General features: G+C 45.3%; 1 protein-coding gene across 1 annotated transcript in view; it reads right to left on the bottom strand.

Moving 5' to 3' along the window:
• FN1 (fibronectin 1) overlaps positions 1-21,409 on the bottom strand; it is a 53,391-nt gene extending 31,982 nt beyond the window's left edge. The window contains 17 exon segments of the mRNA XM_056495973.1: positions 480-569; positions 688-816; positions 2,340-2,516; positions 2,638-2,815; positions 3,997-4,118; positions 5,885-6,028; positions 7,533-7,661; positions 9,470-9,622; positions 10,175-10,351; positions 11,810-11,989; positions 12,443-12,643; positions 14,016-14,174; positions 16,505-16,642; positions 16,745-16,876; positions 19,340-19,477; positions 20,929-21,057; positions 21,198-21,409. Coding sequence (XP_056351948.1) covers positions 480-569; positions 688-816; positions 2,340-2,516; positions 2,638-2,815; positions 3,997-4,118; positions 5,885-6,028; positions 7,533-7,661; positions 9,470-9,622; positions 10,175-10,351; positions 11,810-11,989; positions 12,443-12,643; positions 14,016-14,174; positions 16,505-16,642; positions 16,745-16,876; positions 19,340-19,477; positions 20,929-21,057; positions 21,198-21,354 — 2,533 coding nt within the window. The 5' untranslated portion in view covers positions 21,355-21,409.
• Between the last annotated feature and the right edge of the window lie 1,120 nt (positions 21,410-22,529).

Raw genomic sequence — 22,529 nt, 5'->3', positions numbered from 1 at the left:
AATGAGGGCTGAAGTCATCTCTCTACTGAGCTTTGACAAAAATAGTGCTGAACTTCAGCAGGACCTGTGGCCTGCCTGTGCTCACGTCCCACCTACAGACCACACACTCACACCACCTTCCAAAACACAGTCTGACCTGGGTTAAGAGTATCTCTGAGGTCTGACATGTGGATTTAGGCCTGTACTGTTCTCATGCTAACTATAGGATGGTCTGGATGACAGATACAAATATAAGGTCTGAGGACTTGTTTTTATTTAACAGAAATCCAGAAGGAATTGTTTTGCATCCAGCCTTCTGCATTGTTTGGTTCAGCCACTGAAGCCAAGGAAATGCTAAACTGCCCACGTGCTTTCCACTGGTCTCTCCAACCAGAAAGAATTTTGCACTACCTTCATCCCAGTTATATTTCATTTTCTTTTTCACCGACATTTCAAGTTCTACCAATAATGCAGAATAAGTGCACTCCAGTTGGACAAACCTGTGATTGGAGCCTGTGGTCTGCTCCAGCTGATGACAATGGATGTGTCATCCACACTTTCCACTGTGTGGTCGGGTGGGGCATCAGGAGCTGTTTAAGAGAATAAACAGAGCAGGACAGCAAGTGTGAGGATAAGTAGTAACAAAAAAACTCTCGAGCAAACAGAAATAACAGCTTTCAAAGTGCAGCAACAGCCACCCACACATACCTGTAGTCTGTGAAGTAGACAGGATCAGATTCTGCTCTCCTTCTTCAGAGATCTGATAGACATTAACAATATACTTGCGACCAGGAAGCAAGTCAGGGATGTTGACAGAAGTGGCTGTGCTGGGAAGATCTGAGGAAGGCAGGAGAGAAAAATTTGTTTTAGCAATTCCAGATTCTTGCTTTCTCTCCATATTAAATAATTGAGAAGTCTGTTCTAATCTGGGCTGAAGCAGTCTTCCTGCAATATAACAACAGTTTCTCTGCACTGTCTTTGGTTCACCTCAGAAGAGCTGTGTGGAGAGCTGGGATCAGCAACCAAGGGCAGCAAGGCTTGATGTGGGATAATTGCAGGGCAGCTTGGGCAGCAGCCCCCTGCACACACCTCAGCTGAATGCTCATTTCATACCCTGACTGTTGAACTTCCAGTACAGAAATATATGGAAAAACTTTCACATGAGTAGGTTATGTGGAAACACTGACTCATGAGCGAAGAAGAATGACATTATAAGGGCTAGTGAACTTCTCTCCCTTCTCCCAGATGTCCATCTATGTGCCAGATGCAGGAAATTCCCCAAGAAGCAGCTCTTTGCTGGCCAGACTGAAGCCAAGCATCTTAGGGAAAATTGGGAATTGCCTTTCAATCTGTAAACCTCTGTCTATGGACAGATGAGCTCAGGAGCTGCTTCACAGCACAGCTCAGCTGTCTGGGCAGAAAGGAAGGTGGTAACAGTGCTTTCAGTCCCCACAAAAACCACTTCTGCTCAGTGTCCCAGCCTGAGAGGTCAGGGGAGCAACAGTTCAGGGAGAATTATTAGGTCAGCAGATTGCTGTTCTTTTTGTCATGCTCCTCTACCACACTCATGTCCCAGTAACTATTATAACCTCAAATATTTGAGGTGAGACATTCTATTCCTGTTAAGGCAGGAAATTAGGAAAAAGAAGTTAAGATGAAATTATATATAGCGGTGCCATGGGCTCTACAGTAAAAGTTGGAAAAACAGTTTCAATTCCTGTGTCTGAGTCCAGTGCCTTTAACCAGCTTTCCAGCTCAGCTAAATGATCATATTATCAAAGATGAGGAAGATCTGATCCAACAAAACAACTGACAGAGCAGACTGGAACATGAGATATCCATGAGATAACAAGCAGCCAAGAAAGGGCATTTGGGAAAGACTTCTCTCTGTCCATTCTAATAGAAGGACAAAGTTATGCCACAGGAAATTAGCCAGGAAGCAGGTTCAAAATAACAGACTTGGTTTTCTTCTCATCTGCTGCTCACTTCAGGGTGCTGTGGAAGCCAGAAATTTTACATGATTGTAAATGGAAAAAAATGGAGCAAATTCACGGAGATGAAAAGAATAATTATATCTACCCAGAGTTATTACTCATCCACCACTCCTGGCTCAGGCAGTTTTCCTCTGCAGAACTCTGGGACAGTATTCTGAGGGGATATTGCTATTTACTTGCCTTGCTTTCTTACAGCTATTAATGGAGAAAAGACAATGAACTAAGTGAGTTTTTAATCCGAGCTGGTCCTGCCACTGTCATATCCCAACTGAATCCTGCTGAAAGACAGGGAGATGCTCACTGTCCACACCAGCTCTACTGACTGTGAGCAATGCTTTGGTCTGGCACACTCCAGTGTTGTCTCACCAAGGTACTGTGGCTCGTCACCCTCCTCGCTCAGCTCGTACTCAACACGGAATCCAGAAACGGTGTCAGAAGCAGAAACCCAGGAGACAACAAAGCTGTTGGATGTGATTTCAGTGACAGACTCTGAAGTAGCAACCACGGGAGGAAGAAGAGTTGTCTCTCCTGAAACAGTGTTGCCTAGAGAGAGAGGAAAGAGAGGCTGCATTAAGCATCCCTGCTTCTGTGCTCACTGGGATGCAGGAAGCAGGGCCGTGGGTGAAGGAGATGAGGGCTCCCTGGATGTGCCCCCTCAGCTCACTTGTCACTGCTGTGGTGCTGGTTGTGGTGAAATCGAAGCGGGTGACTTCTTTGTGGCCGTACTGCTGGACACTGATGAGCTGGCCCTCGTAGATGACTCCAGGCCTCAGGCCAGAGATGGTGTAGGAGTTCCGGTGGCCAGGGATGGTGGCTTCCTTCCACTGCCTTCCTGAGTTTTTCTGCAAGGAAAAGGAAACTCCCTAGGCTGCAAGCAGGGGAATCCAGTGACCTAACCCACATGGGAACTACTCACTGTAGTATTCAAACACAGGTATGACTTGAATGGCTTTAATGCATTGACAGAATCAAGTCAAAAAAGAGAAGAGTATGCCAAGAAGCAGGACCAATGGTTTTGAGTTATTAGGTTTTACAGGGGTAAACTAAAAACAACCTAGCTATGAACTTTACCCTTTAAAAGGAGCATTACTTGTTATAAATTCAACTCATTCCTTCATCAAAAGCACAGTAAGGCATGAAATAGTGGCTGGAAAATATACATTTGAAGGCTGTTCACAATAACAGTCTAAGCCATCATCTGAAAACAATATACAGAAAAGTTCTTCCCTTCTACCCTGTGTTTCAACTCTATGGGAAGCTTTAAAATAATGCTCCATCCTCTGAGGTTTGTACTCCAGTGCTTTAATGTCCATTTCATTCAGGCCTTCATCCAAGATACACTGAAATCAGTAAAAAGACTTGAGTGCCTTGAATGACTTTGGATCAGGGCCTTTATTGTTCTCTTAATAACAGGCAGCATTGAGGTATTAATGTTCTTAATCATTAAGTGGTCTTTTGTGAAGCTGTGCTCAGGGGAGCTGGAACACATCTCTCATCTGTGTTGGTTAAACCAAATAATTTCTCACAGAGGAATCAGCCAACAAGCAGTGGTTAACCAGTTTTGGTTTATACTTTGGAGAAGATGGGGGTGACTATTTATTTAATCCTACACTAAGTTGTTTATGACTTCACATCCTAGTCATTTTTGCCTCCTCATTAACAGAATAAAATGTATCCCAGTAGTCTCTGGATACGCACGTTACTAAAACAGCATTTCTTTGGATGAAGAAGCTTGCACTAGGATTTACATTCCTAAGGTAAGGAAGGATATAAACTTGTCTGCTTGCTGTACTAGTGCTTTGTTTAATAAAATACTTCAGGAGCTCAGCAACCAGTGAAGTTTGGGCAAGAAAACATTAAGTGTTTATACAGCACTGGCTCTCCTTCATGCTCAAGAGTAGCTCTTGACCTCAACAGGACAAAAACACTGAATAACCAACTCCAGTTTGCTGAAATTGTGTCAGCCACTTCTTTCAGACACCAGAAAAAGCCAAATACAAATGATGGCAAACGCGGCACTCACCGGTCTCCAGCGCAAGATGTACTGGGTGATGTGAGATCGTTCAGGAGCATTCCACTGGATGGGATGGGAGTTGGGCTGGTTTGTACTCTCTGTGATGATCACCTGGACAGGTCCAGTTGACCCTGAAAAAAAAAATAATTGCCAGTTTTAATGTACTGGGGGTGTTGTGGAGTCATCAAAAAGCAAGAAAGCTGCATGGCCCACATAATATTTCTATACATGGGAAATTAGTTTTGTTGTCTTAATGCTTCATTGCTAACTAAAAAACCAGTAAAGAAGAATAAAATCTGTGAGAGTGTTGCTTGGGTCCGTTCCTTGTAAGCTATCAATGAAATGGAAAATGGGGGAGGTCTAGTACAGAAAAAAAGTCTGCAAAGCAAAGTCTTGCTGTTCAAAGAAATGGGGGAAATTTCTCAGCAAAAAAGTGTTTTCATCATAAATGTCTTCTGCAATGGCAGCAGGGAAGCTGATAAAAACCATCTGCCAAATCCAGGTCTAATCATGCAGCATGGCTGAAGGAAAACTTCTCATCTGACACTGAGTACACCCTGAAGAGACACTAATCTTCTACTATTTTACTAAATTTCTTTATCAGTTCATTTGAAGCATTGAATTATCCTGACTCTGTGGAGGACTCCACAGATGAGACTTTTCTTCTGCACATAAACCCCACCAGAAGGGTTGGTGGAAGTCCTGAGGCAAAACAAACCCACGAACTGATGAAAATATAAGTTCTGCAACGCTCTAATGCTTAAGGCTACTGATTGCATTCAGCGAGGTCAGGCTCAGGTCTATTTCCTCCAACAAGCTCCCAATAGAGAAGGATAGGTTTTATGATCCCATGGCTCTCCTTTCAGCCCCTCCCAGCCCCACTGGGGAGATTTCACTGAACACTCAGCAGCACTGTCCTGATGTTAGTTCTCAGAAAATCCCAGCAAAGAAATCCCTGGAATCTGCAGGGAAGTGTTTTAGCCATTAAATAGCTGCACCCTCACCCCATTCCCAACATTCCTAATAGTAATTTATTTGGACAACCATGTAACATATATACCTATTCCCCATTTAACAGCGTTTCCAGAAAAACAAACTTGTGCCCACAGGCAGAAAATTTCAAAGCTCACCTAACCCCAACCTACATTCAGAAATATTAGATCTGGTTTATTTACACATTTTCAGTCACTCTCGTGTCTAAAGCAGCCCAAAACCCTGGTCTCCAGGCTGGAGACATGCATATTTCACATAGCTCAGGGAGATGTTTGTTTAAGCTGTCCAACAGGAGTAAATGAAGCTCAGCAAGCCTTAATACTTCATCTTATTCAGATTAAGACAGTGGCAGTTGCAACCTCCAAGAGGAAAGTAGAGAGGTTCCCCTTATGCTCTGTTCAGGGAACTGAAGCTGAACAACCAACAAACAGGCATTGCCCATCGCTATAAAGAGTTCCTGGAACTGCCTGGACAAACATGAGTTCAAATATTTAATTTCTTTGGGGCACTGATCAGGAAAAACATTTCACTCCATGATGGATTTTGTTTCTGTAGTGAGTGGAAAATGAAGAACTACACATGTGAGTTTCTGGCAATGTAAGCTGAAGATCACACGTGTGATATCACTAAATACCAAGAGGCAATGTAAACCCAAATTGTTGTGTGCACTGAGGGCCATTCTCTGAACTAAGCTGACCTCAGGAATAGCTGCAAAGAGCTTGGGCCCCTCTTTACAACCACCTGACATCTGCTTGTGCCTGCCAAGGGACAGGGAGAATCTGCTTTGTTTTAAAAGGAAACCAAAAGGCATTAGGTACAGCAACCTGAACAGGTGAGGGGTGGAAAGCTGTCTTTCCTCAGCTCTTCCTCAGCAGATGAGCTCATTTTCTGCTGGGTTTCTTACCTGGGTAGGTCTGCAGAGGCTGGCAGTGCCACTCTCCAATCCCACGACCATAGCAATAGCACTGGTATCTGACCCCATGCACATACTTCTCCCAGGAGTCTCCAATTTGGTAGAAGGTGCGGGTTTCTGAGTCCTGGCACTGGTCTGAAGGCACAAGAGAGACAGGTCACCACTGCCTGTTACTGAAACCACAGTGAAATATCTACACAGAAGAATAAGTCCCAAAAGACTTTTGCACAAAGATGCAACACCAATGTTTATTTGCAAATAGAGGTATATAAACACACACAGTGGCAAGAGAACCTGAATCTCAAATCAAGATTCTTAATATAGCACTGCATGTATTAAGTTGGATATTAGGGGGCTAATTCAGCTGTGATGCATTGCAGTGGGGTGTTCCTCCTAGAAAGAATTGCATCCACTCTGCCCTGGCCAACTAAGTTCATCTCTCATCCAAAGCTAAACCATGCTGTTCTCAAGGAGATCAAAGGCAAACAGTCCTCCTGTCTTCAGCAGAATTCATTTATGCTTTAATAGTCCCCAGAATGTTTTTATTTTCAGCAGAATCTTCTCAGATTTACTGCTGTATAAACCAAAGGGGGACTGATCAAATCCTGAAATCAGCCTAACTAGTGTAAATACAGCACAATACATCACTTCAGTACACTTTCTATTCTGACAATTGCATGTATGCCTGGATCAATGGAAACTTCCAGTGAGAACTAGCATTATGCTTGCTTGGATAAATAAGAGCTTTGTTTAGAGAGCCAAGAAAATTAAAACTTTAATTGCACCTATACAGATAGCTGAAATCATCCCTCCACGCCTTCCTTCAAACTAATAATTTTCAGGAGCTTTACAATCTGTGTTCCTTGAGTAAACACATGCAGATACTACTGTAGATAAAGCAGAGCTTCCCAGCTAGTAATTTCTAATACATTTTCTTGGCAATGGTTTGGAGCTCTCTTGTATTTAGTAACTGCAAACCAAACAGCCAGGTCTTATCTTCCTATCAAGGTTTGGTAGGGAAGGAGGGGAGGCAGAAGACACGAAATCTCATGCCTGCAGAGAACCATGATGGTTTTAGCTAACCTCCAGAGCACTGTTAACACATGTTCTCATCCTGAGCTTTCCCTCTTTGCTAGAACAAAGGGTAGCCAAAAAATCAATTCAGTCCGAGGTAAGTTAATATATGCTGGTGCTCCTTCTTCAGTTCAGAGAGAAAAGATTTTAGGATAGAGAAAGGCAAGAAAACTGATCCTAGCATCAGTGCCCAGCTGCATGTTTTATCAGTGTTCAGGCTGAGAGCCCTGCTAAGCTGACAGCTCAGGCACCAGAATCCAGCCAAATCACCACAGCCTGGGGCTAACTGCCCTGCTACCATAACCTGTCATATTTTAAACATATGCTTGCCACAGTCATGTCTCTTCTGTGGCAGGTGTAACAGCCCAAGCATATGTCCTTAAATTAACAAATACCCTTTCACTTACCCTCCAGCAATTGCAAGACTTCTTTTTGCTTTTGTACAATTCAGGACAGAAAGTGGACAAAGACTGGGCCCAAACTCCCACACCAGTTCCTACACACCACAGCCAGTCTGTACAGAGCCACAAAGGGTGTTTGACATGAGGGGACAGTGGTGACTCACCAACAGGATCACACTTCCATCTGCCCCGGCCCTGGCCAAAGCAGGTGCAGTTCAGCATGTGCCCCTCGTCGTGGCGCTTGTGGAAGGTCTGGTTCACATCATAGGTGATGCCATCCACAATGCACTGGTCTGGGGAGAGAGCAGAGTTTATCAGCAATAGGTCTAGGCATAAAGACAACCCTTCTGCCTGGAACACCACTCCCTCTGCTTGATCAGACAGACTAACCATGACCAGCTCCATCCAAGCCAGAAAGGAACCCTCCTGCCATCTGTGACCCTCACAGTGCTGATACACACCCCTGGTCCTGAGTTCATCTATCAGCACTGTGCAAATAAGCAACACCTGCAGAAAAGAGGTCTGTAGGACACAATGCAGATACAGAACTGCCTTGTTGTTCCTTTAGACAGATACTCCATGTGAACAAAAATCCAAACCACCACACTGACTCTCCAACCATCTCCTCTGAGGAACATCTCAGCTGAAACTCCTCAGCCTCAAATCACTGCAACCACACAAGGAGAAAAGGACTGCTCAAAATTTATAAAGATACAATGAAGAAGGACAGCCATCCTCAGGATGTTATTCTGCTAGTTATCTCTGCCATCCTCTGTAGCAATCTGAAGGCAGAGGCAGATCTCTTACACACACAAGATGCTGCTGGTGCCTACCAGTCTACTCATCCCTCATAACACAGTAACCAGACCCCATGCTTTAGCACAATGGTATCACTCTGTTAGGTTCAATGTCCATCTGGGATCTGGCTCAGAATTCCTAAAGCCAGTCTGATCACAGCAAGGAGCAGAAAGACAAAACAAACATGAAAACAAGCCCAGAAACAAGTTGTTTTGTTAAGTGGGACCCAAGAGACACAAGTTCAGGTCCAGAGTCAATCCTGGACCAGCTGTCCTTGGGGAAGTGAGACCATGATTCCCATGATTTCATTCCCCATGATTTTTCCCACACCAAGGGCACAGCATCAGGGTAAACCAAGGAACCCTCAGACTCTCCTGCAGGCACCAAGGTCTGGCTGCTGTGTTTAAACAGCTCTACTCAGATAACCTTTGCCTTTTGGAAAAGCAAGGTACCTCTACCCTCTCATCATCAAGAAAGACACGTCAGCTCCAGAATGGAACTGCAGAGAACTAGCTGTGTAAATGGAAACAGGACTTGCACAGACCAGAACTTTGAGCAGTGCCTTTCACACTGTTCTGAAGGGAACACATTAAAAAAAAAAAACCTTCCAAAGCCCTTGAGTGAGCCTTTCCCTATAAATTATATCCCATTTCAGCAGTGGTGTTAAAGAGTCCTTTCTTGGCCTCCTGACAGCAACCCCCCTGCCTTTTCCAGACATGAAGCCAGTGCTGTGAGCTAGCTGTAGGATGATCAAATGTCTGTGCTTTTAAGTCTTCTTTTTTTGGTATTGCTTAAGTACTTCTCCACTTGGATCACTTACACAAATGAGTAAATAAATAAGAGTAATCTCCATGCTTTCCTGCCAGCTTTTCATATAGATTAGCCAGCAAAAGGCTAATCCAGCACAGAAGAATTGAAAATTTCACTGCAGAACAATAAAACAGAGCAGCTCTGCTTTCAAACTTCAGTCTAGTCTGGAGTTTTGTCTGTTCTTGATGTGTGGAGGTGCCTATACTGAGTTCTCTGTAAAGTCACAGTGATGCCAATTCCTAAATGCAGACAAAAATAGGGAAGGATGCTATGATCAAGGTTTGCTTCTTTTTGAGAACCTATAAAGGCTGGAATACACATTTCCAGCACATAAATAAGACAAGAACTTCACAGCTCCTCTAATCCCCTTCCTACCCCAAAGAGTAAACTGCAGCTCTTGAGTGTGGGCTCAAGCCCACAATAACAAAAGAACTTCAATGTCTCCCACCTCCCACTTAGACTGAAGGGGTGATATCAACATGAAAATCAGTACCTCTGAGCTGTGAATAGGCAATGCAGGTCCACTCTCCACGGCCATTTCCCACACAAGTGCATCTCATCATGTGGCCCATGTCATGCTGCTTATCCCACTGGTCTCCAACACGGTACATGACACCATCATTGGTTGTGCAGATTTCCTCATGGGCTGGGTGAGAAGAAAGCAAGAGAATAGTTATGAAGCCAAAATTTATAAGATCTTGAGGACTGAGACCACTTATAATTCCCCTTCATATTAGGCAGTGTTTTCTGCATCTTAACAAAGAAATTTTAGGCACACACTCATATTTAGGTTCTCTGGCAGATCTACACCAGTTTGCACCAGCTGAAGAGCATGCCTGCCACTGGCTTGTAGCAAAGAAGTAATGAAAATTGCCTTCTCTTAGCACTACCTGAACCTCTGCTAGAAGTGGTCAATGGGGAGAAGGGAAACAGAAGGGAAACAGAAGGGAAACAGAAGGGAAACAGAAGGGAAACAGAAGGGAAACAGAAGGGAAACAGAAGGGAAACAGAAGGGAAACAGAAGGGAAACAGAAGGGAAACAGAAGGGAAACCTCAGATATGCCTTAAAGGGCTTTGGGCTGAGAGAGAGCTCATTAGAAGTCACCAGGATCTGACCAAGGACAGAGAGGGCTTCACTTTCCAGCTCAAAGAGCCACATACAGGTGCTCCATAAGCCCTTCATGGCTCTCAGCCTTACCAGCCATGGGGCAGAACCCAAACTTCTGGTCAGCATCGTAGTTCTCGGTGGTCCCACACCACTTCATGTTGTCCCTCCGCCCCTCAGAAGTACAGTCGGTGTAGTTGCGGTTGTTGTACAGGAAGGGGAAGTGGCACAGAGCACCATTGGAATTGCCACCACGTGTCTGGACCAAAACTGTACAAAAAAATGGAAAGAGAACAGATGCAAATGCAGCCTGCAGCCTCTCTTAGCATGCATGGAAGAGCTTGGAAAACAAACCACTAGCACTACTTTTCCCCATGTGTGCCCTGTATATAATCCACAGGCCTCTTTTCTTGGTTTTAATTAATTCAGACGTGGAAACATAAGCTTTGCACAAGGTCAGTTCAGTTCAAGCTTTGCTCTGGAATAAGCTGCAGAGGCAGCCATGGGAATTCCCAGGAAACTAGGAAAACCAAAGCTTACTGTGTTTTGAAAGCAGCTTTGTAGATCCCTTCTCCCAAAGCCTAGGGAACAAAATAAACTCACAGCTCTCAGCATACCTGTATTATCTCACTGAAGCTGTTTCCCAGTGGTGCCCCTTCAGCTCTGAGAAAAACCTTCACCCTCAGGAAAGGGTTACAGCTCAGTTATGTACAACAGGACAAGCCAAAGCCTCTTTCCAGGCTGGAAGCTTCATGTTTTGCAAGCAGCAGTGGAAAGAGGGCTGTAATCTACCTGAACTAATCACCTCTTGAGCAACTCTGCTTTACAAATACTGGAGAACAAGAAGACATTTACTGAGATTTTCTGTATCACGTTTCTCTTATCCACAGTGTATCACAAGAAGCCTCTCTAAATCATGACTGTGTGCATGGATAGGGACAGCATTTCAGTGGTTAGTTTGTTTGTGTTTTTTTTTTAAAGAAAGTATTATATGCCCTGCAGAGAAAGGCTTGACTTTTATTGGGAAAAAACCAACTAAAGTAGAACTGAATTTTTTTTAAGTGTCTATGCAGTAGAAGAAGCAGTATTTTCAGGTGGAAGCATATTCTTTCCAAGGTCAGATCCCAAGAAGCTGCTCCATGGATATCTGACAGGCATTCCAGGAAGTGCAACCACACAGGTAGGTAGATCTGTACTGTGAAGGGAACAGTGACCATCCACAGACAAGAGGGAATGCTGCTGCCTTAGTCATGCTCCAGCTCTTGAGCAGTGACCACAAATCACATCAAGATCACTGCTATATATGGCAGCCTGGCTAGATAGCCAGATTGGAGGGAGTGACAGAACTGCACAGACTGTATTCCATGGATAACCTCCTCTTTGCAGCCTAATATGGGCATTGCTTGAAGCAATTCACCCAAGCAAAGCCAAAGATAAGCATCCTTTGGGCCAAAGCTCCACCATGAGCTTTGGCACTCCCATTCTAAGGTCGGCTCAGAGGACAGAGAACAGGACTCAAGAGGCCCATCTGTAGCACCCTCCAAAGATGCCAGGAGCATACAAGTGCTCTGTCATCAGGCATCCCTCCATTCACAGCACTGCCTTGCTGCCTCGAGTCTTTCCAGACTGCTGGAATTGCTCAGGCAGCCTGTTCCTGTGAGCTCTGCTCCTCCCTCTATCCCTACACCAGGGCCACATGCATGTGAAGACCCTCTGAGAAGAACTCACCGTTCTGCTCGGTACAGAAGGAGTATCTCCTGTCCTGCTCGAAGTTGGAAGTGGTGCTGCACCAGAAGTGCCCATCTGTGCGGCCTTCGGTGGTGCAGGAATAGAAGGTCCTGCCATCATAGGTGAAAGGCAGCACACAGGGCTCTCCATCAGAATTGCCACCGTACGTTTGGGTCACGGCTTCAAAAAGAAAATCACAGCATTAGACTGCAGTTTGAAGCAATCCCCAAATCTCAGGGCTCTAAAACAGCAACCAAGTCGCTGGCTGCTGGGAACCCACACTGACTGCCATGGAGCCAGGCCAACACACACCAACACACAGCTCCACAGCTGTGGCATTCTTTTCCATTATTTTCCAAACATATATTATTGCAGCTCCATTTGAATAAAGCTATTAATGCTGCTCCCCAAGGGCTCTGTTTCCCCTCAGCAGGTTATATATAGCTCACTGGGAAACGTTCCTGCCCTAAAGAACCAGGCTTCAAACAACCAAACCATTTTTTCCCCACTTGCACCTTCCTCCATCAGAGGACATTTCTGACATGCATACAAAGGGTTCTACTTAGAAATTAAGCCACAGGACAGTCCTAGAGGCCTCACTGGATTGAGCAGGCACTACACCCCAGCTCATACCTATCTCCTGGCAGCTGACTCCGTTGCCCAGGCAGGTGCAGAGCATCTGCTGGCTGCCCTGTGTCTTGAGCCACTGCATGCCCACGGAGTAGACGACGCCGTTGTCCGTGATGCACTGGCCGTAGGGCTGGGGCTGGGGCTGCTGGGGCTGGGGCTGGTACAGCGCTGTCTGCACGTTGGTGATGCTGGGGGAGCCAGAGCCTGCAGCACAACACAAGGGACATGTGGCACAGAAAGCTCAGCAGCAGGAGGCTGCCATTAAATGCTGAGATAATAAAAACCTCAGGCACTCCATCAGACGGGAGGCACGACACTCTTTAAGCTTCCCGAGACGCGGCTTAATTATTCCACTTGGCAAATTTCAAAATTAGAAGAATGGCTCCCCCCTTCTGCTAATGACAGCCTCTGGTTTCCAACCCTGTAGAGTGGCTTTAGAAACTGTTTTCCATACAAATCATTTAGAAAACAAATTGTTGGGGGGAAAATTGAAGGAAACATCAAATAGAAAAATCAAGATCAGTGACCATAGAATAAATGTTACCAAGAAAGTAGTGAGATAAGGCAAAAAGGATTAATTTTGAATTTTTCATTGAAAAACAAGAAGAATATACTTTAAATGTATTCTTTTACTCAAAAAATTTCAAATCAAAGTTTTTGGCACATTATCATTTGGAATAATACTGAGAGACAAAGAGGCTTGTTGTTGCCTTCATCATATAAATTTTTGCTACATTTTTCCCACAGGAACCTCCACAAATTCAGCTCTGCTGAAACAGGGGAAGTAATAATGGAAACAAAATACTGGCACCCTTGAAGTGTTACACAGTTTGAAGTTCAGACTTTCTGAGACTTTTAAGTCAACCTGATGGCACCAAAGAGTTAAAAGTCATCTACCAAGAAAAATTTAGTGCAGGCACTGCAGGAAAACAGAAGTTCTACATTGCACTCACTGATAAGAAACCTAGATCCTTAAAATGACAACAAAAAGAATTTAAGAGCTGAGGATTTAAACCTTGGGCACAAAAAATATGCTACCTGTAAACGAGGCAATATTTCATACCAAAATTACAAGCTATCTCATGTACATGAATTAAACAGCATTGTATACATTCCTTGACATTTTTGGGTTTTTTAAGCTCAGCCATTAGTAGGTGTATTTATCATGTCAAAGAAACCAGATGGTCTCAGTGGGGTTTAAATAAAGGACATTTCAAGAAAGTTACCCTGAGGCGAATACATAAAGTTCAAACATTAACTCAGAGTGCCATGCTCCCAAGGCAAAGACAGTTCCTGTGGATGCAGGGTCCTGGATGTGATTTACTGCCCTGTGATTGTGCAGGCAATCCCATCTGCATGTGCCCCATTTGTGCATGGAAACAAGGTACCAATTAATCTTATCTCCACACACACAAACAGGGAGCATCTTCTGAACTCTGACCTTCTTTGCTGATCTTTCCCAGACAAGACTCTGAAATACTTTAGGATGGAACAACCCAACTTCAAGTCCTAACCTGTTGAAACGTGGCATTCCTCTTCCCCTCCCCTTTGTTCCACGCCATGATGTCCCCCTTACCAGTGCTGGTGGTGTGCAGGGATGTGTGTCTCTCACATTTCCACTCTCCTCTGCCATTCCCAGTGCAGACACACTGCAGCAAGTTCCCACGGTTATCCTTCTTGCTCCAGTTGTCCCCAATCCTGTAGGAAGTCTTGGTGTCGTGGTCATTGCAGCGATCTGTGGGAGGAAGGTGACTCTCAGCTGGGCCTGCACTGCATGACTGCACTGGGAACTTTCCAGCACTCCACCACCAGTTCTATCAAACAAGCTCATCCTGTAAAGCCTGGACTAAAGGCCCACCTTATTCTCTGAAGCTCACTATTGCTAAACTGAGAGCATCCCAAAATCCCGGTGCTTTAGCCTAAGGGAAGATTTCCATTCATTTCCAGAACTGTGCTTTCACTTTGCAGCCATTGTCAAAATAAGCTACTTTTTAAAACCATCCTAAACCCCTTCTGTCTAGCACACACCTTTAAAGTTAAACTTGTTTTAATGACCTTTTTTCCTTAAAAAAAAAAAAAAAAAAAACAGGAGTCTTTGCAGCTTCGTCATTTCATACTATACACAGGGCACAGTTCAAGTTCAGAGCTCTCCCTCATCTAGAAGGGACTAAAACCTGTTTCAGGGCAACACATAATCCCATATCTTCCAAAAGACACCTGCATGAAGCTGCAGTGGAGTTAATACAAGCTGCTCAAGTAATACCAGGAGTACCAGACTTCCTAAATCTCTTTAATAACCCACAGCCCCCAATGAATTGAGCAAATGGGTTCAAAGGACAGCACAACAAACTACTTTTGTCTGGATGCCAGATCCACATGGATTAACTAGTTCTTCTTCCATTACAACGTTTTACCTTCTTATTCAAGGGAAACTTGATACAGTGGCTCAAATATAATCACAGATCAATGAATGTGGATTTATGAAGAACTGTGGAAGGACATATGCATTAAGCCAGATTGCCATTGAGAGAGCACATGGGATAGAATGTGAATGTAGAAAACATGTTACAGATCCACACTACTAGAATGGCCAGAAATTGAGCATTTGCCAGAAGTATGGTAAATTGGTGAGGTACTCATCACGCAATTTTGCAAATGTGAAAAAAATGTGTCTTAAGGACACTCTTCTCAATGAAAAGCTGAAATGTCACTGAAGCAACCAGCTGTGATTCTGGAAAATGCTGGCCATAAAAGATCTGTAATAGCAGCACACACTTGAAGTGTAATGCCATTCTGTGGGCTAGAGGTATCATTTTATATACATAAATTTGAATTTCTCTATTCAAATGTAATAGGAAAACAAAATGAAAAATGAACAGGTCCTTATATTGCAATTTCCCCCATGATACAACAGCACAGACCTGAGTTATGGAAAGAAAGCTACTGCCAAATACATTTTATTAGCAATAATAAGTCCTCCAAAATTCAAAAACAACGCATTCTGTTTTATTCATTCCCATTTGACAGCTAATGATTTTTCCCCATATGTCTTTAACAGACTTAATATTGTCAAGGCTGGGTTGACTTTTATATCTTATTTCTTGACCAGGTCTCTCCAGATCTTACATTTTAATCTCAACCCTCCTCAGTGTCTTATTTTTTACAGGTCTGCTGTTTATATCAGCAAAAATCCATTATTTGTGTGCCCCAAGGCAACTGAATATGAGGCAATTGAAAGGCCTCAGAAGAGTTTCTCAAACCTTGCATAACCAAGGTGTAAGGTACAAAGTTAAATTTTCTTGAGGCAACTGGAGTAAACCCGAGACAGAAGTAAATGCTGTGGTGGAGCTAACAGGACTGCACCAGAAGGTCAATAAACAAGCAAGATTTTGGGTTCTAAAAGTCCTGTTTGCTCTGCAAATACAAATAAAATGGAGTATTTACGGTAATGTGCCTCACTGATGCAAAAACTTTTTGAAAAAACATCACCTGTGCTGCTGGAGTGGGAAATGGGGTGGGAAAGTGGGATGGTAGAGTAGGCAGAACAAACCCTGGTTCAGCTAACACATAAATTAAACAGTAATAGAGAGAAAGAGATAAGAAAATATTTTAATCTTGCAGATCCTGATGTTGGAAAGGGTATTTAACTTAAAAACCACTTGATTGTCCCTCAGAAGGCTCCTTGAAAGCACAGAAATGGACATCCTAGACTAAACCCTCTGCCATTTCATGGGCCAAGCGACTTCCCTGACTTCTGGGAGATGCCTGGCTGTGGCTCAGCTGACATACAGATTCTTTAAACCTTTCTCTCCCCATGAGATTAAATTTCAAGTAATCCATCTGATTATGATCAGCTCTGGGGAGTGTTCCTAGATGGCAGCTAGGGCACCACACAGGCCTCTCTCCCCTCTTCCGCTTCCCGCCATTCCTCAGGGACGGCCGTCCCTCACAAACCACTGTTATTACAGCGGGCAGGCGAAGGAATAACTTAACTTTCCTTTCCCATGCAGGATGAAGAAATAAAAATAACAAGATAGATTAAGTGGAGCAGCTGCTGGCACTTACTTCTGGAGGTGCAGGTGATGCGGCCGCTGCCCTCACCGAGGCAGGTGCAGTCCACCATCATCCAGCCCTGGTACGGCTTCTCCCAGGTCTCTCCCACCACGTAGGACGTGCCGGCCGTGTTGTCGTAGCACCGCTCCGCTGTGAGGGGAAAAGCGGATCAGGGCCATCCCCAGCCCTCAGGGCAGACAAAGCAGACAGGGCCCACACTCCCTGAGGGAGAAGGAAGGAGCAGCCACTCACCCACAGGCTTGCAGGTCCACTCGCCCTTGCCGTTGCCCAGGCACACGCACTCCAGCATGTAGCCGCCCGTCTCGTGGGGCCGGCGCCACGTGTCGCCGATCTTGTAGGACTGGCCGCCCTCATGGCAGCGGTCTGGGGTGAGAGACGAGGAGCCGAGGTGAGGGACACGCCAGGGACGGCATGGTGGTGACAAGGTAAGGGCCATGTGGCCGTGGGGGCAGCAAGAGGAGGAGGGACATTGAGGAGAATGAGGGGGGAACACCAGCCTGCAAAATGGCGCCCAATGTTTTGTGTAGCCAGAGGCCTCTCGGAATTCTTCAGAGAGATATCAGAGTGCAGGGATTGAATTAAAGCCTTTGGATGGATTGAAGTATGTTAAGCCACCCACACATAATGTAGACATTTAAGTAGAAGTAAGTTAGTAAGTTTTAGGGTGAGTTCGAATGCTTTTAGTAAGTGAAAGGCTTCAAATGCCAGAGTAGCAGAGCAAGTTCTAGTGAAGGTTGAAACATACTGGTATCTTCAGTAGAGGCTCCAGGCCCACAGTTGTAGACAGTACATAGACATAATAGAGCTATAGTAAGAATACTGCTTACATTTTTCAGATAGAACAAGATAGGTTGTATGCATTGTTCTATACATAAGCTAGTGTGCTAAGAAACTAGAATTCTAATAGGTTAAGGAGTGGTGGTCCAAGTTTGCATCTCAGCTTGTTGGAAAAATCCTATATAAGAGTTTGTATTGGGGAGAGTTGGTGCTTTTAGCCATTCTGGCTTGCAGCCATTCACTTACTGACACTACATTTGCCATTGCTTGTCTGCTTGCCTTTTGAGACTGATGTGCTTTGTAATAAGATGTGCTTTGTAATAAATAACCTTTTCAACTATTAGCTGCTTTGCTTATTTAAAAGAACCCAGTATAGTAAGAGCCTAAGAGCTCTGGAGTTGGTGCCTAGAGCACTGCAGGTCTGAGAACCTCACAGTTTTGCCCCTTTTCTGTTGGCACCCATCATTTTCTGTACTTCCAAGGCCCTGTCCTCCTTCCTCAGCTAACTTCTCCATGTTCCAAACCACAGCCAAAGCCTGGCTGGTGAAAAGGGAATGGCAGGGCACTGTTTCTCCCTCACACCCTGCTCTCAGGCTGAGGGCTGATAAGAGAGGGTTTGCCTCCATCTTCTTCGAGGCAACGCCACTTTTGGGCTTCTCTGCAGCCATTCATGAGAGACACAGTGGCCAGGACAGCACGTGGAGGATAGGGAGGTGCTTGGTGTGACAGCTCAGTGGGAAATCAGACCTCTTTTGGGGTTGATTCCAGCCCATCAGTGCCCCACAGCTCTGAGGTGGCCCAGGCTGAGGGAGGGCAGCACGGTGCAGGGCAGCTTGCAAGCACAGGGTTTGTTTCTTTGGAAGAATCCAAAAAAATAAAAAGAAAGAAAAAAACACCCACATCCCAGCATTTATTAAGAGCCAGTAAAACGTTTTGTGGGCTCATTTATGAAAGCAGGGAAGCTCAGAGCTCTGAAGATTGATTCAAAGCCAGTTGCAGTCAGTGAGACTCTCCAGTGAGCTCTAAACCAGGCTGATGATGAGGAAACAAGGCTGCTCTTACACTCGCAATTTCCTTACTGACTCTTTTTCTTACAACACTTATCATCCCTGCCCAATAAAATGCCATTAAATTCAGAAGGGCTCCAGCTATACTTGTTAGATTTAATGCATTATTTTTTTCCCATGCTACAATGATGGCTGGTTTCCGAGTCCTCTGTGGCAACACCACTAGGATCTGCATGTGTCTCTTGAACAAGAAACTGGATACTTTTAACAGCAAGACTTTTCTCAAAAGGTACCTCAGAGACTTTGAAATCTCAGTCCAAAAATCCTGACACAGAGCAATCTTCCCTCTGTACTCACAGAAAGCCCAATTATAAACTAAAGGGAAATTGTGAACAATTCAGTGACTCAATAAGGAAAGGATTTCCAGACAGAGACGTGAAAGGGGAGCTGGGGAGAAAGGACCAAGGGAAGAGAGGGAAGAGTAAGAGGAAAGTACGGGTCAGGCTAGTGAAAAAGGAGCTGCAGAAACATGTTAAGCTGCTGTCTGGATATCAAATACCAGTTCCCTTACAGACAAGTGTTCAGTGACATTTTTGAAGGATGAAGGACTGGCTCTCAGGTGGCATTCATTTATTATCATTTATTCTGATTAGTCCTATTAATGCTCATGGTGTTATTTTAATCCACCAGCCACAGAGCAGACTTTTTTCCCCCCAGTCAAAAAATTACTTTTATAATTGCACCTGTGAAGATGTAACACACCATGGTACTTAATAAATTACTAGCCTGTATGGCTGGATACTAACAGTAATTTTTGGCCTAAGCTTTCTCACATAGCATTTGACCTCTTAAATAAAAGAGGAGTTTGGTTGTGCAAATGTATTTATATGGGGCAAGGACTTTTAATTTCAAAGTTTTACTGAGCTTTGGATTAAACCCCACGCAACTGTAGCTAACATGCACTGGGAATATTGTGTCAATTGCTCTGGAAAATATGACAGTAAGGAACAATAGCTCTAGGAATAGGCTCTCAGTTACATACTGGCAATGGTGCAGCTGATTCTCCCACGCCCAGCTCCAATGCAAGTACAGTCCCAGATCATGGAGTCCTTGGGGCGCTCATAGGTCTCCCCAACTCGGTACGTGGATCCAGTGTATTTGTCAAAGCAGGTCTCTTCAGCTACGAGGGAGAAATAAAAAATTTAAATAATCACCTTCATGTAATCACACCAGTAAGATGTTCAGTCAACAGAAACACATTCCTTGCCTCCTCACACAGGCACTCCTTTTTTTTCCTGGGGAAAAATGCCTATCAGTCTCCTCTTTCCTCATGGGACAAAACAGCAGAGGAAGTTGGGTGAAATTTGCCCCCTCAAGGCCCTCATGATGCTCAATCACCTCTTCTTCCCTCCCTCAGGGAACCAAAAGTTGCACATGGCAGGCATGACTGAAAGCACCAATCCCAGCTGTTTGAAGACAGGAGGGAGCAAGCAACCCCTGGAAACTGTGTGCTTTGTCATGCTAATCCTCCTTGCTCTGACTTAGCAAAAAATTGAGTAGATTAACCCCAAATTCTGCAGCAGTCCCACCAAAGTCAACAGCAAAGTTCACTACTTGTGTATTGCTCACAGTCATGCATAGGTTAGTGATTACAGGACATCAGTGCTGCCACCACACTCAAGATGTGAGGCAGAAAACTTTCTTCACTGCTGGGCAGATAAAGTTCACTGTGTCACAAAGAAAGCTTCCTATTGGACTTCAAAACTGTAAAACTTGGGAATCTCTGCAGGGGAAGGAAAAGTAGATTGAACCCTCTTTTATGGAGTAAGGGGACTGAGTACTCTTTAAAATACTCCAGCCATGAGGCAGGCAGCATAAACCTTGCAGAACAGATGGCTGAGATGCTCACATCTGTCCTACATGAGCACTGTCAGCCAGGAACCAGTTTTTTCATCTCTTCCACCTCCAGAGCAACATAAAGGAATTATGGCAAACCAGTGGCTTCAGACCAATAAATACAGATAGATTACAACTGATAAACTGAACTACACCGAATCCTGGAGAGTGATCCTCCAGCAGACCTTGCATTTAAACTTCTTTCTGTTCCCTAAACTTTTTCTGCACAGACTAAACAATCTCATTTTACACTCAATTATAGAAAGCTCACAGCACGGCCGGGAGGCTGTGGAAAGTTGTAAGTTGAAATATTTTTAAACAAGCTGACGACACTGCACAGCTATGAAAAGTTGGGGTGAAGCAATCAAACAGAGCAGAGCCAGAGCTGCAAAGTGACTCCAGATTTGAACTTCCCCGTGCGAGTCCAGGAGTCAGTTCAGTTCATTATAAAGAAGAGGTTGGCTCCAAAATTAATGTTTAGATCCAATCCTCCAGAGAGATGAGTGATGTTTGGCTCGGGGTTCTGGTGGCAGGCCCATCACTAATGAAAAGCATTTCTTAAAATCCCAAGCCAGATCTTCAGTGTAATTGAGTGTAGATCCCATTACTGACCCTAAGCACCAAACTCCAGCGGAAAACCTGGGCTGCCAGCCCTAACTCGTACAAGGCTTGGCTTACTCGGCACCAAAAGCCGCGCTGGGGTCTCGACGCAGACAAAAGGGGCCACCAACTTACGTTCGGGCTTGCTCTCGCAGTTGAACCCTCGGCTCCCACCGTAGCAGGTACAGACCAGAGTGTTGCCCAGGTAAGTGCGCTCCCACTGCTGGTTTATCTGGTAGTACCGTCCATTGTCATAGCAGGTCTCTGGGGGGAGAGGAGGAGGAACGGGGATGCAGAAGGGGGAGAGAACGCGAGGTCGGGCAGCCGGGAGGGAAGGGGCAGAGCCGAGGGGCGGCTCGGGGGTCGCACGGAGCGCAGCCCCGCGCCCAGCCCGCGGTACTCACGCTTTCCCTGCGCGGCGCTGCCCTGCGGCAGCGAGGTGGTCTGGGTCTGCGCCTGCCGCCGGCTCTTGCCGCCGGCCCCGCGCCGCTGTCCCCCCGCCGCCGCCGCCCCCAGGCAGAGGGCGAGCAGCGCCAGCCGCCACACGCTGCGGCCCGGCATCCTGGCACGGCTGGGCACGGCTGGGCACGGCTCGGCTCGGCTCGGCACGGACAGCCGTCGGACGGCCCGGCGCCGCTCCCCGCGCTATATAGCGGGGCTGGGCGGGGGGAGGCGGCCGCCGCCGCCCCAGCGCCCATTGGCCTCGCCGCCGCCCTCCGGCCCCCCTCCGGCACAGCGGCCGTGCCATTTTGTACAACATCTGGCTGAACAAAATGGCTTTTTTTGAGGGGAGAGGAAAACTTTTCTTTCTTCTTCTTCTTTTTTTTTTTTTTTTTTTTCCCTTGGAGCAGCGCTGCTGTAAGCGGATACCGCTCCGTTCAGGAGGAGTAATGTTCTGCACAGGGGAGAAGGTGAGGTGTAACGTACGGGTTGGAAATAGAAACCCTGAGTGATGTTTTATCTACAGCTTTTCCTCACTTGGAAAAATCGGTGTCATTGCATTCCATTCAAAATAAATTTAACACCCTCTTTCTTTGACTTTATTTGCTGTCCAAAGTCAACTCTGAGAACAAAAGAAAAGTGAAAAAAAGAAATACTAGGTGTTGAACCTTTATTAAATAGGAGGGTTCTTCAGTGTGATCCCCTAATGTAACCCTGCCGTACACAAATTTTGTCAACCTCTTCCATCTGTCTTCTTCCCATGGGCATCTCTGCTGTTCTGGGAGAGTTTCTTTTCTCTAGTTTGAAGGAATACTGCCAAGCAGAGAGTGTGCACAGTAAGTGTGGCTCTCAGGCTGCCAGTGAACAAAGCCCAGTGCATGCCCCATTCTGGTACCAGCACCCAAGTTCAGATCACACAGGAAGGTTGTGTTGATAACCATTTTCATGCTTCTCACACATATTTTGTCTCTTTAATCTAAGTCTGCTGCAGTTCCTGATGTATAAAATCAACCCTTCACACAAACCTGGGTGTGAAGTAGCCTGCAGTGTTTCCAGACATCCACACCTCTCTAAAAGTTCTCCTTGCGTGCTGAGCACCACGCTCTGGTTGCACTTCTGCAAGCCCACTGTGTTCTCTGTACTGACATGCAAGCAGTAACACCACTCTTGGGATGAAGACTATGTCAGTAGAGTGCTGATCCAGAGCGCGCTCGGTTCCAGGAAAACACGTAGTTGTGATGTCAGGTATCTGTTTTCAAGGAAATTTCCCCTGGATGAGGAGTGCCCACAGATAC

This window comes from Oenanthe melanoleuca, chromosome 7 (genome assembly GCF_029582105.1).
Source record: "Oenanthe melanoleuca isolate GR-GAL-2019-014 chromosome 7, OMel1.0, whole genome shotgun sequence".
In the NCBI taxonomy this organism is placed as follows: domain Eukaryota; kingdom Metazoa; phylum Chordata; class Aves; order Passeriformes; family Muscicapidae; genus Oenanthe; species Oenanthe melanoleuca.
The sequence above is the reverse complement of the archived record's forward strand: the minus strand, read 5'-3'. Positions and strand labels throughout refer to the sequence as shown.